Genomic DNA, 19,151 nt, shown 5'->3' with positions numbered 1-19,151 from the left:
CTGTAATATGTGTTTTTGCATCGTTATGGAACTGGAACTGACTGACTAACAGATGGTAAAAAGTGGCATTTTAATAAGTATCACTTCTGCAGAATTTGTATGCTTTGCTTTAACTTGAAGCGCTAACCTGAAAATTCTAAATAAGCCTGCTGACTGTGATTGTGTTGTTTACACTGTGGCACTGAAATTGCAGTGTGTAAAAGGGTGCCCTTGCAACTGCCCTTGCAAGTACTAATAATGATGATGATGATGAAAAAGGGGGCATACTGTCCATCGTCTTCATTTAGAAATCACATGCTTCAGTCGCACGTCAGTTCCAGGCTCAGGTGGTTTTACCTGCAACCCTCTCAGGTTCCAATTCAATATAGTACATACAGAAATAACACATTTTACACATATGAGGATTGTTTGCCTTTCACCTATGAAAGGCAAAACAAGCCTATTGTGACCATCTGGGAAAGCAGGTTTGATACTCATGGGCAGAAAGGTGATAAAGTGTCGATACTGGACAACCAGAGTTAGAGTTTCTCTGAAGATCATCATGTGCCCTTTACCTGCCTCTGCCTCTTCGATGTTCCTGACACCCTGCCAACTATAAGCCTGTGTATTGATTTCTGAATTACATAAACTGCCTGTTACTTAACCAGCTGTATCTGCATTTGGATCCTGGTTACCTGCTATAGGAGCTGTTAAACTGCCACTTTCTGCTGCTTCAAACCTTTTTTTAAATAAATTTTATTATTGTATAGCTACAGCTAATGTGAGATGAAAGCAAAAATGCCTCTGTTGCAGTTAAACCATGTTTTATTACTCTGATTACTTTGCATAATTGACTCTGTTTGACAGATTTCTAGCTGGCAGTTGTAAATGGGAGGGTTTGGATGTGTTTCAGTTTGCTGAGCTGGCTTTGGCTTTATGTATATATCCTGCTGGTAATTACATAAATTGTTTTTATGTCAGAGAGTGCAGAGTAAGGTAATTTTGAAATACTTTTGATTGTCATCATCATTTCAATGAGTCTAATTTATTGCAAGTAAATATGAGGTATGCTGACAGAGAGCATGTATGCTGTAAGTTTGTAACCTCCAGTGACAGTTTCTTTGGTCACTTTCGGGCAGCAAAAACACACAACATTGAGGGTTAACAACATCAAATCTTAAGATAATATTGTGAATATGTTTGTGAACAGTTATTACTTAAACCTCCATCCAATATAAGTCATTATTTATGTGTAAAGCCATCGGAGTCCCTTGTTTTTGGTCTTTACCAGCTTCTATCCATTCATCCAGTGCTAATTTTATTGACCTGCGAATGTATCCTAGATGTATTCACATGTATCGTCTTATCGATATATAGTAATTACATCACAAACTAAAGTAACGTAACCTTGTAACTCTTCAGGACCCCGCACAATATTGTCACATAATAAAACTGAAACTGAAAAATATTTTTCAACTGGAATGTTGTAACTTGGGTCAAATGCTTCCTCCTTTACCACTGTTTAACCGGTTTTTGCTCATTTGCTCTTCCTATCATATGGAGTGCACCAGCATGTGCTCCGGTGATGCCTGGTCTTTTTATTGTTTAGTTTTGGCCCACACATCACCAGCTGCTACTGTCTCCTACTCATGTGCCCTCACAGCCTAGCTGTGCTCGATACTGTAGTTTTGCCTCAAGTGATGAAACAAATTTGGTGTTTCCACCTTTAGCAGGAAAACTTTTCTTGCTCTTTTTGCAAAACATTGTGCGTTGCTGGAGGTTGTTGAAGTAGCTCCCTTTTTGCTAAATCATCATCGGAGGGTGACAGGCTTTCTCTCGCTGTCAGACATGTCTGGTCTTGTCTCATTGTAGTACGCACTAGGGAACATACAGGCATGTTGTCACTATATCATTAACCTGACAGTTTAATATGACAGCCTTAAAGCACACACCTCCCAGATCTCAGTAACAAATTCTAATTCCATAAACGCTGACTGGTTCACATTGCTCTTGGTTCACTACTGTCCAACACTAGAACATTTGTAGTATTTCTAGTAGGGATTTTTCATGAGATTAGTGAAAGATCAATATTAAAATATAGCTTTATTGTGTTGGATCATTTTTCCGTCACTATAATCGTCACAGCAAACTGTGGTAACTACTATAGTGACAGAAACAGGTATGGTTTCATGTAAATCTTAAGAATGATACATTTAAATAATAAAATCAAACTTTGAATGCATTCTGCTTTAGGCAGGGCAGCAGACTTGTTCTAATGCTGCCGTCTACCAGTTTTAATAAAAAAACTAAACTTTTTACTGAAGTGCTGACCTTCAATTATCTTCTTATTTTTTGGTGTTGTTGTTCAAAAGAGGCTGGGGTACTGTTTGAAACGTTTCATTAAAGAGTGTTGCAAAAGAGATGATTAAACAATACTATCATCTTTATTTCTTAAGATAGCATGTTCATACCACCCAAAGCATTGCAAATTGGATTTTTCTCGGAGAGGCCAAATTAACGACTTTTCATTTGATACTATGGGAACTGAAGAGAGAAATAAACTAAATATAACTTTCTGACATTGACATTTGCTTAGAAGCGTGTAATAACTTGTAACTGAAAGAGGTGGCAGATATATTGGGTGGATATATTTATATCTATATCGATATACTGCACAGTATATCTCCACAGTTGAGATCATCCTCAAGAAAAACAAAGTAGTGCAATTTTTCCAGTGATTATATCATTAAATTTTCGATTTGCTTGTTTTTATCCGCTTATTAAAGTTGACACATTGTAATTGCAAAACCAAGAATCCTTTTTTGTCCTTTGTAGAAGGAGTGACCATCTTTTTGTTCACTTAGTTCTTAAGTGGCAGAGGAGGGAACAGGTTCTACAAAGGCTGAGTCCAAAATAATTGGGCTCAGGCTGGGCTGCCATCTGCCATGGAAAACAAATGTTTGTCCTTTAAGAACTTACAAAGAAATATGTGTGCTTGAAATCTTAGGTTTATTAAAGAGAAACGTTGTTCTCAAAATGTAAGCAGACTGAAGCTTTTCTTAAGGAAAGGAAATATGGAGAAAAGGCTGAGGTATGCCAAATTGCTCAAGACCAGCAATTAGAATCAGTGGAATGATGAGTCCAAATGAGTTATGCTATGTTGGAGCTGCTTTTCAGCTATTGATGTTGGAGATCCCGTCAAAACTGATGGAATACAGTAAAAGCAAATCAGGAGATGATCTGACCAGACCGCGGCATTACTGAAGCAGTGTGGGCTCATCCTGACAGAACAAACAAAATTCAGACAACATCCTAAGGAGAGCTTTGGCGTGCCTTTCAAAAATGCCTATTAGCTTTTCCTGAACACGATTTAAAGAAAGTTTGCTTAAGAGAGTTTAAGCTCAGCAAATTGCTGTATCTATTTAGAAAAAATACAGAAATGAGGGACTACTTAAGACTTTTGCACAGTACTGTATATGCGTCTGACCCGTTACATAAACAAGTCACGCTCTCTAATGGCCTCCTCTGTCATTTCTGTCGCAACATCCTCACCTCGTTCACACGTAGCTGCTTCCCGTTGAACAATTATAGTGACGAATGAGTGAGTGAGAGCGCCGCATGACTGTAGGCAGCGCTGCATAAACAAGAAACCATCACTAGATAAAAAAAGAAAAAGAGATTTCCTCTTTAGGAGTGAAGTGAAAGTGATAAAGGAGTGACATCAGTTCATAATAATATGTAGTCAGAGAAAGGGAGAGACCGGAGGTAATCATGACCCACAATGCTTTGCAGCAAATTCCTTGCGGGCCACAGTTGATATTGAGTTTGGTAGATAAGGAGGCAGAAATGGTCCTCTGTTATTCCTCCTGGTCATTTTCTATTTCACTCTCATGCCTCATTTACTCGTGTTTTTTTTTTTTTTCATTGTTTCTTTCTTTAGGCTGATCTTTACTTTATATAGTATATATTTCCAAGATGTAAGCATCTTCAGGAGAAACATGTTGCAAAGTACCTCATATTAACATCCATAGCTCATTTGGTAATCTCAAATTGAAAGTCACGAAGACCTTTTTCCAAACAGGTTACTGCAGAAAATGATCTTAACCCTCTCAAGGCAGGCGTTGCAGATTTGCAACAGTTAAAACACTAACAACCTGATTACCCCACATACATATTTTATGAGTTTTTTTTACTCAGAAGTACCACTGCAGGACTTGGTTGTGCATTAGCAACTAAAACTTAATTTGAGCCTGAGAGGGTTAAAGCAATTGCTAAAAGCTTTTACTAACCGACATTTCTGTTGTTATATACAAGTACAAGGATGTTCTAACACATGATGTACAATGCGGCGTATACCAATTATGTTTCTTATGACCTGCGCACTGAAATTCCCTGTGTCACAAAAATCACAAAAAGTCATGTATCAAATATGACACACTAGGTGTTAGGGGGTCTTCCAAACATCAGCTGTACAATAACTGCCTTTAAAAATGATGCATAAAAGCTTTTTGTTTGATCCTTATTGTAAGTACAACAGCATTAGTCAGCATTTCCTTTGCCATCACTAGTCTTTATGCAAGCTGTAGCTTTGCATTAAAAAGCCTGACATTAATCTTTTCACCTACCTCTAAAGACAATAAACATATTTATCATATAGTTAGCAGTAAACATGACCTTTCTCTAAGCTTAATCACACTGCAGTGAAGGCTCTCATATACTCCATGTATGCCATATCATGTGTGCAATTACAGATTCATCCGGTAATGACGTTTTTGTTTTTTACAAGTGGTGTGCTCTTTTCCTCCCGCTTTTTCTAACCTTTCTCAGTGTAATTAACTGTACAGTGTTATTTTTCACTCTCTGACCCATCTATTTCCTTTCTTTCTGGATCATCAGTTTTTCACATATTTCTCTTCCTGCTGTGTCGTGTTGCTCTGTTAGTATTTCAAGTCCTGTTCTCGCTTTCTTTGGATCCATCTTCTTAATGATGTATGTTGTTTCCTGTTGCTGCTCAGCTTTAATTTATCTGCCCTCACTACTTTATACTTTGATCCCATTCTCTCCATTTTCCACTCTACTTTTTTCTTTCTCTCGTCTTCTCTCTCTATTTTTTTGTCATGTCTCTTTTGTCTTGTCCATATTTTCCTCTTGTTATCCTTTCATATTTAGCACAGCTGTATTGTGTGGCCAGGGTCTTATAAAAGACATAAACGAAATGAGCATAAGATCATAACACTTTATTCTGTTCATATATACAGCATTAAATATTATACACATCACACACTGACTGCATTTAATATTATGTTATCTGTCCTCTTCTCTTCACATTTTCTCCTCAATGTGCAGTGTTTGCTATTTCATTCCTCCCCTCCAGTCAGAATATCACGACCTGAGCAAAATGAAGACATTACTCAGCCCAACCAGCATCTCTGTGCGAACCTCTAAATAAACCCTGACACTCTCCTTCTGCTCAGCTCTGCTCTTGAATATTTAAACAAGCCCGACGTACATTTGGGCAGCTCGTAAACACAATGTCGCATTTGTTGTGAGTCCCGCTCCGGCTCTGTGCTCTCTTTCTAAATAGTCATGAAATACACTTTCTATTTAAACTGTTTTTAAAACTTTGAATTCCCAAATAGATCTTTGGTGCTACGATGCTTAGAGCACCTCTGCAGAGAACACAGGCATACGCATGTTCCAAGTGTGATTATCCATTTCTGTTTTAGCTAACTGGATTCAGTCACTTGTCTTATTACATATGAAGAATGCATTTCTCATTATCAAGCACATCGCTGCACACGACTTGATAAAATGACACTGCTCATTCTGTCCTGATTTCAACTGCAATCATAAAACATGTCTCTCCATTCAGCCCTGTGGGTTAATAGAGTTTAGAGGTTTAAACTGAAATCTTTTTGGATGCATGAGGTGGAGGGAACAGTTTTGATGTAACTGATAACTAGACATAAAATACATGACTGTCAGGAGCCAGACAGGCAAAAGAAAATGGCTTTTTCCTAGGAGCTCTCTGCCCTGCATTGGGCACATGTGGAAAGATAGAGGCATGGAGAGCAGCAGCGAGATCTGGGCATGGAAGAGTGCTGGCATCAACAGCAGAATTGACTTTGATTAGGTCAGATGCAGCATGGAAGGAGGAGCTGGGGGTAGAGGTGGGGTACAGAATGGCATGCAGATGCTCATCAACTTTGGGCAAACCAAACAGTGTGCTCTGTGAGAGATTTGCCACTTAAACAGTGGTCTGCTCATTGTTTTCAGCCACATGGACAAAATTCATGCAACCAAAGCTTCGGTCACTCTCAGTCCATGTACAGTAATCCTGCAGCAACACTACTGCAGGGCTGCTGTATGTATGTTAATATTATAATAGATGAACAGTATTATCTGTCTTCCTCCATAATTACTTTAGTGAGAATTCACTGCCTTTAATGGTTTGGTTGGTTTGAAAAGTAGTGGTGGCAACCAGCTTCTTTTTGTTTGTGCCATGGGTCTTTCAAGTTCAGTTATTGATAAATGTCTTCAGTTTGTATCTTTCTGCTGATTTATTTATTTATACTTCTGCCAGTTTAAGTATTTATTTGTATTCTTATTTCATTTCATGATTTTACTTTTAGTCTTGGTTCAGTCTCCCTTTTTAATCTTTTATTATCCTGAGGGTTTGTTTTTCCTGCCCTCCTCTGTTCTGTGTCAAGTCTGCGTTTCTGTTCCTGTGTTCAGTCACTTCCTGTTTTATTTTGTTAGTCACTGGTCTCTTGTGCTTTTTAATTAGTTTTGCATCCCTTGTCTCGTTTTCTCAGTTAGGTTCAGCTGTCCTCCCAGATGTCTCCTGTCAGTTTGTTTTTGTTCATTGTCACGTCCTGCCTCCTGGTTGGGTTTATGTTCCTGCTCTGTGTTTCTCTAATTTTTTGATTCCTTTGTTTTGTATTTTGCTTGAGTGTAGTGTTAAAGCTATTTTTGACTTTCTGTCTGCCGTGTTCTGCAGTTGAGTCCAAATCCTGCCTGTCACACAGCCGTTATTACAGTATGATCCAACACGAACTTCAAGACCAGCTCTTCAACAATTCTACTGTAGTTCAGTACAGAATTGAAACCTCACTCTGCCCTATAGCTAGCATAAAATGGAGGAAGAGAACTTTCATATACGAGCTTGTTCACCATCTAAATTCCATGTTGCTTTCCAACACTCCCTCTTCTTTGTACCTAAACTATGCACAAATGCAGCTTTCCTTCACCCTGATGTTGTGCAGTTTGCTGAGAAACCCTTTTTTAATACTTTTTATTTTTAAATGTTGGACTAGTTTTAATCAAGGTCATGATAATGCTGCTACTGAGTAGAAAATTGTGCATTGAGATGAATGCTAACATTTGCTTTGTGCAGATGTTGAGCTAGCCAGCAATTAATTAGGCGGCTACATGACATCAGTTGTTTGATTCAAAACAATTAAAATGACATTGGGTGTCATTGTTAAAACAATAAACACGGTTATATTTCATGGATGATTAATATAAAATATTTGAAAAAGACTTGAGGTAATGAAGCATAATGACTGGTCCATGTTGTTCAACAGGTGATCCAGTTTCATATTTTTTTCCACCCATTATTATTCCCCATATTTGTCCCCCATAACTGAATTATTTGTTCAACTGGGAAGGCTGGTATTTACATTTGGCTTTACGTATGTATTGCGATGGTGGAGCAGACCACTAAACCCATCCATGCACCCACAAAAGAGATGACTCCAAGTTGGCCTTGAAGTTTTTCCGCTATTGCAAATCTGGTTCTACTCATGATGCTTACATCCTCTAAACCAGGGGTCTCCAACTCCAGGCCGGTGTCCTGCAGGTTTTAGATGTGTCCTTGATCCAACACAGCTGATTCAAATGGCTAAATTACCTCTTTAACATGTCTTGTAATTCTCCAGAGGCCTGGTAATGAACTAATCATTTGATTCAGGTGTGTTGACCCAGGGTGAGATCTAAAACCTGCAGGACACCGGCCCTCGAGGCCTGGAGTTGGACACCCCTGCTCTATACTAAACATGCATTTTGAAGCATTTCTGTTTTTTACGTTTTTACCAATTTTTGTATTTATTTGTTGACCAGGGCTGTGTTAATGGGAGTCACAAAACAAGCAGAAGAGCAGAGGAACTTCTTTACTAATGAGCCATTACTATGAGCCAAAAGCAGGTCGCTTCCACCTCTCTAGAAACGTTTCATCAGATTTATTGTGTTGATTTGGCTCCTGATGTAAAGAGAGGGACACACTGGACCTGTGCCATATTAGTCAGTCATGGTCCTCTCGCCTCTGCACTTTGTACAAGTTCATTTAACATTCATATATCACAGGGGTGGGTGTTAGTGAATGTAAACATAACTTGCTTTATATTTCTACGTGTCTATATGTCTTACAGTTTTTTAGCCTTTCTGAAACAGCACAATGTAATTATGGAAGCAGCCGCTTCCACTACCTGACAGTAAGCGACAATAAGTAGATGGTTACCTTCAATCTCCTAATTAATACAATATGTCAAATTAATAGATCAGTAAATCAGCAAAAAAAAAAAAGACAGGAAAGTCAAACTGAGGGAAGTTGGCTGTTAACAAATCGGATTCAAAACAAACATGAGCAGACAGCAACTTAAGGCAGCGAGCCAGAGAAGCAGCCAGACTGTCTCAGTGCCCTTCTATGTTTTCATTCTATGAATCCTCAAATTTGCATATGAAGCTCTCAGGGGAACCCAGCAGTGCTTCCAGTGTACTGTGGGCGGACTATGAAAGGACCGCACGGACTTAATGGACATCAGCTCTCAGATAATTGCCACCAAAGTGATTATCCTGTGGAAAGGTGGTAACATCAGACTATTTCAATGTGCAATTTCAGTCCGCCTACTGACCTTTTGACTGTTCCTGAAACATTAGCTGATCAGTCAATTAGTCAATAAGGAGAAAATGGACTTGAGAGTATGTTTGCAGGGCTCATACTTGTGACCTTCTGTGGCAATCAGGTGAACACACACACAGACACACACTCTAATATGTTTTTGGGACAAACACCTTTTTAAAGTAGCTCAATAGTTTCTCAGCAAAAGCAGAGAATGAAACAGACAGGAAGCAGCCGTTCTACCATTTCCACTCCAATGTTTTTTTTCTCTTTAGTTTTTGTTCACCTACAGCATTACCAGCTGTACTGTGTCTGTACTGAGCTACTTGCACAAATATAATATTAGATAGATGTTGAAATCAAGAAGAAATTAAGAATTAAAAATTGTCATGCAAAATACAAAACCTTGTTCTCGCACAGTCTGCGCTTTGAGCAGCTTTCATTGCATTATCTGTTGAAAAATACATTTCAGAAGGCAGAGCCTGGCTGAGTTACAACAAAACAGGACACCCGAGAAAATCAGGAATAAAATAAATATGGTGCACCAGAGTTGTTGTGTATTAAATTATTAATCAGTGTATTCAAGCTTGTGTGCAGGTTGCTAAAAAGTCAACTTATAGGTTATTGACAGATTACTATAATAGCCATGACAAAGCTTTGTTAGCAGCCTCCTATAGCAGGGAGGATTTGTGGTGAAGGTAATAACAACTCAAAAGAGTTTCACAACTTTTGTCTTTATGAAGAGAGAAAAGGCATCTCGGCCTGATTATCAGCTTAAAAACTGTCTTCTTTGGCTTTTTGTTTGACCATATCCAGATTGACCGTGTCCCTCTTATTTCACATTTACAAATGAAGCACAAAGGAGAAGCTTTAAGAGACACATCAGCTCGAGAGATTGAAAAGATGAAAAAAGAAGAGCCAGTGGGAAAGAATCATTAATTGAAATACACTGTTGGTGAATTTGGAGAGCTTTTAAAAAGCTTGTGAAAACGCTACTCGCCAAAGGGAGGAAATCAAATCCAATTCCTTTCACTGCTAGACATGAACAAACATTTTGATTCAAATGAAGTACACAACCACTAATTTCAGAATCTATTCAAACACTGAGCTGAAAGGTTTTATGTAATCAAAGGTCTTACATATAAATGATATAATAGGATTCATCATTTTAGCCTTAATGTCATCTCAAACTTTTCATGCAGTAAATCCAAAGCCAAAACCAATCTGCCAAGATTTTGTGGTGCAGAGCTCACACTCCACTTTTTTATATTCTTTGTAGTAAACATACTGGAACGTCGGGTTCACAGTAATCCCTGCATTAATTTGACAGCTGTTCAGCCCAGTGGTTCACAAGAAACCCATTTATCTGTCTTCCCTTTCCTTATGACTTCTTACTTCTGAATGATGCTGAGAGGGAGCCATTCAGCAGCATTCCTCATAACTCCTAGTTATATTCTGTGCATGTGTCGTGGAGGATAGCCACTTCAGACTCTGAATGAGGCTTCGTATGTGAGTGCTGGCTGTCGAGCAGACAGAAGGCCTGAATAATTGGGTCAGCTTTGGGTCAAAGGTGAGAAATGAGTCAGGTCCCTCTAGTGTTTGTAGTCAGAGCAATCATCCTGAGGTCCACTGAGCCACAGAATCTATTCGTGTAAACCCAACCAGTTTTGTTTCTTTTAAAAATCCAGCAGGCAAAGTGTTTATACTGATGGATCTGAATAAAAATTACTGAGAGGGATTTTTAGGGCTGTTCTAGGTCAGAAAACATGTTGGGGTGGGGGTAATAGTCTACAAAAACCTTGAAAACTTGAATTTCTGTTAAGGTTATGGAGTCATACATTTTTAAGAAAAACCCTCAGGTTCAAGTTTAAAATTTCTGAGAAAACAAAACATGGAATACATTTTTTGTTTTTTCCAGGGATCACAAAGTTTCACTTTTAGGAGCTCCGATCAACCTCACAGACACCACCAGTAAACGGAGAATTCAACATGCATTGTTAGTGAGGAGGTGCAACAGACTCTGAAATGGATTAATGGCCAAAACTACAAGTTCTTTCATATTGGACCAATTTTCAAAGTAGACGTAATTAGGTCATCGACAGCATCCATGATACTGGCAGACATCTTTATGCTGTGATGAAAACCTTCTTCCATGACTGTGGAAATAAGAATGTTTCTTTTTCAAGTCAGACATTTTCAACAGGTGTTTTTTTATTGTTATTAATACTTAATATAAAAGAGACAGACTAGCTGCTATCTTTACTTTAGGAAAAGAACGTTGGTCAAAACACAAATCAGTCAAAAAGTTAACAAAAACACACTCCACCTACTCCATGCCACAAACACACAGCTCAAACTCTGTCAAGAAAATGTCACTCTGGCCCCGGAGCATTCGTCTCCCTGACCTTAAGTACTCTCTTTCCTAATCACTGAGTGAAATCTCAGGGCGGTACCTAAAGGGCTTCAGAAGTGGTCGAGCATTGGCAGCGTGGGCAGCTGCAGACTGCTTGTCTGTCTGCAGAGCGCGTCTGCTGTCAGATGGGGGCAGTGTCAAAAATATGCAATACAACATGTCTGTGGGGTACGCTTGCTTGTGCTGTGATGAAGAGCAAAGTTAGAACATACAAAGAGCTGAAGGTAATCAGCGTTCAGCATACTGCACATGTTTGCACTGATTGAAAACCTCTCTCAATGGACTCTCTGTAGGCCAGTGCATATGCAAACTGGCACAATTGCAGTACCATAAATCAAGCATAAAGCAGGATAGCGAGCAAAACACACCCCCACAAGCAAAACCACAGTACACACCAGGGCCGTAACACCGTCATAAATTACGGTATGTGTTCAGCATCTTCAACTTTACTTTCATTTGAGAAAAGCAGCAGCATGGCTGCTAGCCAACGCCTTGGTTATTGCACCTATTGTTTAAACATACTCACTGCAAAAATAATGTTGGCACTGAACAAAGCCCATTGTTCTCCACTTATGGGCATGTATATTCTTATCTGGAAATACAACTGCATTTTACATCTGAAAACCAAAGTCTGCACAGATAATAGTATTTCTGAGGTTCAGGTTCAGTTGTTAAAGTTAGTCTGGCGGTTTCACAATAGATCTCATTTTTTTCATTCAGTTGAAGCATGTTTACTGTTAGAGGATTTGTCTCTGCTTCTGAGCCATATCAAAGAAAATGTAATTTGACATTTATGCGGTAGTTAAAAACCAACTCTTCACACAAAACTTTAAATCCTCCTGATTTAAAAAAAAAGCGAGATCCAAAAAGGACATAAAAGAACTTAGATCTAATGTTTCTGCACACCAGTGTTGGGATTGTTACTCCAGAAAATCAATGTATCATTACTTTTCTTAAATGTAATGCAGTATGTTACTTAATTACTCACGTGAGAAAGTAATTTGTTACACTAATCATTATATTACTTTCTCAGTACTCTGTAAAATGAGCAAAAACACACCATTTCATAATTATCAATACAAACCTTGTGTTGGTCTAAGTTCCAATCCTAATGAGAACAGAACAAGTTTAAGTATGAAATTAAAGCAAAGTTGAAAACCAGCCCAAAGAGACAGGATCGTCACACTGATTCTACTCTAGAAACACAAAAGTAGAAATGTAGGCTGTAAGCCTGACTGCTCATCGCTACTTCTGATACCTGTTGTAAGTTCAGATTCTGCCTGCTGGGTTGGGGGTCGGCATACACTCAGCTTTAAAATCCCTCTGGGTTCTTGGCTTTCTTTGCATTAGCATGCTGTCTGTGCAAATGGCTGCAAACAGCCAAAGTTCTGTTATCAGTAAAATCCATTTGTTTCTGTCTTGGAAGCAGTTTCCACTTTACTATTAAGCTCTTGTCCTTCTGTGCTATAAAAATACAAGTAATGTGCATATCTCTACTCCTCAAAAGCTGTAGCCCTGTACCATTTTCCTCCTCCTGCACACAAACTGAAATCAAATGATTGTAGTCCATGTATGCAGGGGGGAAAAAGGCTGTTTGTTTGATGTTTTATTTTTTATTTTTTTATCCCTGGGCCAGATAACTGGATAACCTTTGTAACACAAGTAACAACATAATTAAAAATGAATAAAAACAGATTTAAATGACTGAATTTAATAGTAATCCGTTACTTTACTGTGTTACTGAAAAATGTAATGCAATTAGAGTAACGCATTACATGTAATGCGTTACACCCAACACTGGTTAGCCGACACTTTGTATTTAACCCAAGTGAAAGTCGAGGCCTTTCAACAAACTACTATCAGTATTATCTTTGTCATGTCTTCTTCCAAGAAACAAGTAATGTTGAGTCCTGTCAGTACTCAAAGTTCAGTAGTTGATCCCTAAAGTGACAGCAGGGAGTTAGTTTGTGTGATCTATAGGTTGGCAATAACCAGCTAATAGGTTTGAGGCTGTTTTGAGTCTCGGGTATAACTAGTCAAGCAGAACTCCACAACAACTGCCTCAAGGCATTTTACATTGTAAGGTAAAGACCCTACAACAATATAGTTCAAATCAAGAGCTGGCTTGAGGTAAAAGGGTTTTTGGGAGATGAGGTAAATTTGGCATTGGAAAAGATGCCGTGAGTTCAGGAACGACCTGTATAATTAGACAGGAAATTCTTGGTGATGTGGGTTCTGCTGGGAATCGATTTGCAGCATTGTACTACTTCATGGAACATCCCTGCCTCAGGGTCGATGAGTCAGCAACAAGAGTGTGCAAAGATTAAATATTAATGACAAAATGAAACAGAAACTCAGTCAGAAACACAGAGAACTTTAAGGAATAAAAATAAATAATAATGCAGCGATTATGTATTTTCCAAATTCAAATCACTATAAGATTATTATTATTATCATTGTGAAAAACTGTGGTTCAGTTTCGGCCACTACAATCAAAAGGATTGTTATTTTCGTCAGCACTGTCTGTTATGTGACCTCCCCACCCAGAGCAGCAGCACGATCCCAACACTGAACAGAGCAGACATTATTAACAAGGCGTTGGATTGCAGCTTAAATAACCTGCGGTGTTAGGGATTTGCCTGTTGGATGCCTGAAGCAGGATAGTACTCAGATCAGCTGATTTCACCTTGAACAGTGCTAGTGATGTGCTTGATTTAATGAAGAACAAGTAAGTGAACCTTGAAGAGAGATCATTTTGTCAGCATACACAACACATTTGCTCAGCGCCGATCTGGTCACTGTTGAAACTTTATGGTACTTCAGCACAGAAGAACATTGAGAGTATATGTGTGAAAATATGGGAAATCATTATAAGGCATCCATAAGGTTGCTGTGGGCAGCTGTCAGCTATTCTCCAAGCTTTTGTCATGTGTATGTCAATCTTTCTTAAGAGCAGCCCACTTACAAGTTTCTGCCCGTATTACCAGTAAAATGGCATTTAAAAGAATTTAAAAACTGCTCTAGACCAAATCAGATTTAGCTTAATGCTGGGCACTGACATCTTATTTGGATGAGCGGAAAGTGACATGTGACAAAGCTTCCAAACGGTTCAAATCTGGAAGACTCTGATTTAACAGTTGACCAATCAAAAATGTGATTTCAGTCAGGACAATCAGTGAGCAATCAGCAATCAGTGGTTATTTAAGCTTGTAAATAATCACTTGGGCTGGTGTCATTTACTAATTGGAGGGTTGGTGGTTTGATTCTTGGCTGCTCCAGTCCACATACCAAAGTGTCCTTCGGCAAGATTAAACCATGAGTTGCTCAATTGAAAAGTATAATAAGAGCCAATCCATTTTTCATCCATTTGATTCTTTTTAATTTGGTGGCACTGTTCTAGGACCAGCAGCAAGACATTTAGCACAGAACAGACAGAGATCAGTGACACCAAAATATGACATTTTTATAGTTAAAAACATAATTAAAAGGAGGATTTGATCCTGAAATGGGTTGCAAAGGGGCTTGCAGGTAGTAGCAACTGTGGGCACACTAAAATATATGCTCCATGTGAAGTTTTCTAAGAGGATTTGCTGGGATTGAAAATGCTGGCCACAGGCACAATCTGTAAATTGACTGAAAAGGCAGAAGCTTCACTGAAACATTTCATCTACGTAAACAAAACCCAAAAATATATTTGTTCCAGATATTTCTTCCGGGGGAGTTAGTTTGGGCTGTGATGAAAGAAACCTCTGTTTCTGTTTTACTTGACAGTTATCTGACACTAATTCCTTTCAGCACTTTTACTTCTGCTGACATTTAATCTCATTTCAGCAGTCTAATTTCAGCTGACACTCAGTATCCCTTTCACTTTACCAGATGAAGCACTTTAATCACACTGTTTAGATGCACTTTATATAACATCTGCAATGCATGTCATGATAATAGGAAGGAACATTTACTGCTTTAGTTGATATGAAGCGATTACGGTTCATCATGTTTGATCCGATCACATCATGTATCATCAGCAGACAGAGATTCTCCTGATTTGTATTCAGCAACAGTGGACTCATTGTTTTTGTCAGAAGGTGGTGAGTAAGAGAACAAAACTCACCAGTGATAGCTTCTCATTTACTTTTCATCAAATCGTACTCTTCTTGCCAAAAATTCATTTAATTAAAAGTGCTAATCTTTCAGCTTGTGCCTCTAGGTAGACATGGAGATATGAAGTGACACGCAAGGCATTCCCCACCCCCACCACAGATTCTCTTCTAGCTCAGAGCAGACCGTGCTTGGGTTGGCTCAGGCAGCTCTCGGCAGCAGGTTGGACGAGCAGGAAATATGGATGGATGAATGAAGAAATTTAGGAGATGTGCTAGATGTGGTCACTTGGGTCAATTATGGCTGGGCAGCGAAGTGAGCGACTTCCCCTCGCTTCCATCTTTAAGTCAAACATCGACTCAGCTCCCCATCCATTGGGAGCACCATCATTTTAACCAAGAATAACACTTAAATAGCCAGTTGGATGGCTGGCTGCCTGCCTGGCAGGGATTTCTGTCATTTCCAATGTAATTAGGGTGTAAGAGGAGCCAGAAGAGAGCCTGGCGCCAGGCTGAATAATACAGGCGAGGTGTAGGAGCACTGATGGATAATTTAACATGACTCTCCAGAAGTCAGCTACACTTTGCAGTACCTGAGTGCGCTGCAGAAAGAATGTGTCATGTGTTCTCAAGTGAAAAATCTTAAAACAGACCGTCAGATTTCCATAATAATAATAAATCTTTGTTTACTTCTTGTTGTAGAAAAATGCTTTTATCTCTGATGAATTATGTGCAATGCTCAGCGGGGAGCACCGGAGACATAATTACTATTCATAGCATTCATATGAAATGATAAGTGTGCTGATAACCTGCATTTTGCTTATTTATGTGTGTCCCCCCTCCCCCGCAGATAATTTTCCGCAAGATCAGTGAGGTGAAAAAGGAGGAGGAGGAGAGACAGCGAGCAAAGAACGAGGTACAGCTCACCATCCCACAGGACCATCCTGTCCGGAAACTTTTCCAGAAGTTCAAGCAGCAGAAGGAGCTCCGCAACCAAGGAGCTGCAGCTGCCTCGCAACTGGACCTGGAGAAGAACCAGCTGCAGGTGGAGCACCACCAGCACCTGCATCCCCACACCCTGCAGCTCGGCCACTCCAGTCTGCAGCACTCCCTGCCGCTCACCCTGCAGCGGCCCCTCACCTCCATGCAGAACGGGGCTCCACCCAGCAGCAGCGTTCTGACTGTGTCTCAGGTCACACCCATGCAGAGCTCTCTGGCTTACGGCCATCCCAGCGAGGCACCTGCAAAGCAGAACAACTGTGACATCATGGAGCTGCAACCCAGTTCTGCTGGAGGGGGCAGCGAGCAAACTGTCAGGCTCAAAGTCAGCACGAGCCCTGCGCTTGCAAAGCCGGCCGCCAAGGCGAGTGGCTGGATGCGCCTCAAAAACAACATGGCTCCGGCAGAGACGAGGAAGGAGGGTCTTAACAACAATGTCAAGGCTGTTTCCGTGGAGATGCTCTCTCAGGACGGTAAAGGTCGGGAAGCAGGGGGGAGCAGGGATGGAGAGGAAGGTGGGGTCTCCAGCAACAACCCACTTCGCAAGACGGACTCATGTGACAGTGGAATCACTAAGAGCGAGCTGCGCATTGACCGGGCAGGAGAGCCGCGGACCCCAGCGGCAGTTACCCCACTTCTCCACAGCCCTCTTCCCGGAGGAGTGGGGTCCCCTCACTCTTTCTGCCCCATACCGGAACAGGCCCTGCAGGCCGCATTGCACGAGACCCGGATGGAGCTCCGGGGGGACATCCAGACTCTGGGAGGCCGTCTGGGCGCCCTGGAGAGTCAGGTAGCTGAAATTATCAAACTGCTGTCGGATAAGAGACAGCCGTCCACGGGGGCGCCACCTGCCTCTGCAACACCCAAAACCAAAATACAACGGCAAGACATTTTCACCGTCTCCAGGCCCGTTTCTCCAGACTCAGAGAAGGACGATGGGCTCTGAAGAGAGCGGAACCAGCGGTGCAGAGTGCGCATTGGACTAACAGAGATTATATTAACATTAGCTCTATCAATTCAAGGTTACTCACATTTTTGGGCATCCTCTTGGACTCTCGTACACCGCTGGTCTCAATTTCCAATTGGAAAAAAAAAAACTGGCTTCTTGTTTGCACACTGATTTTTTTGTCTCCCGGTCATGTGGGAGTCTTTACTCTCCAGTGACCCGGACTCTGTTTTCTTTTTGATTGTACATACCTCTCTATGCATGTCCAGCTGGATTCTGGCCTGCCAAAGAAACAACTACTAAACGTACTTATTGCCTGTATATTATGCAGTTGACTGCATGCAAATAAGATTCAAAGAGACATTTTATTGAGCTACACTGTACATATAAATATTTTTCATTGATGAATTTACTATGTGGACATTCAGGGTTTGCATACTAGTAGCACTATAAACATTGAATATCTCAAAGGGTTTACAGGCAGTTGGATTGTGCATGGATTATTTATACATAGAGAAGTCATAAAGGGACAGAGGTTTTGTTTCATTTCTTTTGCCTGTCAGATGAAGCAGATGTTTGATTCTGTTCTCACGCCACAGAGATGCTCGGATGTGAGGATCAGCATCTGTTAAAACAGGGAGGGAAATTTCTGATATGTTTTTTTTAATATATATATATATAATAATAATAATCATTGATTTCTATTTTTGATTACAGAAATGCCCTTGGCCTCAGTTTGATATCTGGTAAACCCTGAAAAATGCTTGTTTTGTTTGAGCCCTCCTTGTGTCTATGCATCGCTCGGGTACGCCGCCAGAATATTGTACCTTTGTAATCTCGTTGATGAATGATTTTTTTTGTTTTGTTTTCTTTTGGTTTTTTGTTCCATTCCTCTGCATGAATCAGGGATGACAGAATGCACTTTTGGGTAAAGTTGGGGTGACAAGAAGGCTTTAGGGAAATAACACAGTTCACGCAAAAGTCCACTCAGCACAGTGACATGTAATCCCACGGCCCCAGCGACACACACGGCAGTCTTAACCAGCTAGCGTCTCTCTCTGAAGTCTGCTCTGAATTCCATTAAGCAGCAACAGCTTTGCCTCAAAGCTAGCAAGTAATAAACATGGAATAGTGTACTTTCTATGATATCATTTTTTGTAAAAAATCTGCATGCGAAGGAGCAGTTTTATGCTCCGCAGTGCTTACAAATACACGTGTGAGAAGTGACACATTTGCTTCAAACATGCAGTGTGAAGGCGTCTCGTGGTGTGAACCCTGAAGGCTCGCAAAGACCTTTTCTTCACAGAAGGCAGATCAGTCAGTTTGTCAGAAGTCACGGTCTTTTCAGGTCCTCTATGAATCGGATGATTCCCTCCTCCTACCAGCGCTCATTCCCTGAAAACACACACACACACACACACACACACACACACACACACACTCTCAGAATCATATTTAATAAGACAATGTAAAGAACACAAATGTACAGTAGCCATAATGAAAGTTTCATAAACTTTTAATTATTTTCTGGTGGCTATATCAAATGAATAGCTGAATGAATAATAAGTTAAATAGTGAACAGTAGTAAATATGCCAAAAAGTAAAGAATTAGATTCGAAATGGAGGATTTTGCAGTTTGTCCTCTGCACAGTGAATGGTTTGGTTTAATCACAAGAACCTGTTTTGATGCTGCTGCAAAGTATCTTCTAAGACTATAGTGGTCAAATCCAACAGCTAGACAGTTGGATAAAAAACAATTAATTCTTATTTTATTTATAAAGCATCAAATCACAACAACAGCCACCTGAAGGCGCTTTA

The 19,151-nt window shown here is 40.0% G+C and overlaps 1 protein-coding gene across 1 annotated transcript in view; it reads left to right on the top strand.

Moving 5' to 3' along the window:
- LOC120434741 (potassium voltage-gated channel subfamily H member 5-like) overlaps positions 1–18,691 on the top strand; it is a 37,639-nt gene extending 18,948 nt beyond the window's left edge. Inside the window, exon 2 of the mRNA XM_039603065.1 lies at positions 16,239–18,691. Coding sequence (XP_039458999.1) covers positions 16,533–17,333 — 801 coding nt within the window. The 5' untranslated portion in view covers positions 16,239–16,532 and the 3' untranslated portion in view covers positions 17,334–18,691. The remainder of the gene's footprint in view (positions 1–16,238) is intronic.
- Positions 18,692–19,151: the final 460 nt, after the last annotated feature.

This window comes from Oreochromis aureus, linkage group 19 (assembly GCF_013358895.1).
Source record: "Oreochromis aureus strain Israel breed Guangdong linkage group 19, ZZ_aureus, whole genome shotgun sequence".
Taxonomy (NCBI): domain Eukaryota; kingdom Metazoa; phylum Chordata; class Actinopteri; order Cichliformes; family Cichlidae; genus Oreochromis; species Oreochromis aureus.
Note: the sequence above shows the minus strand (reverse complement) of the source record. Positions and strands in the feature narration are given on the sequence as shown.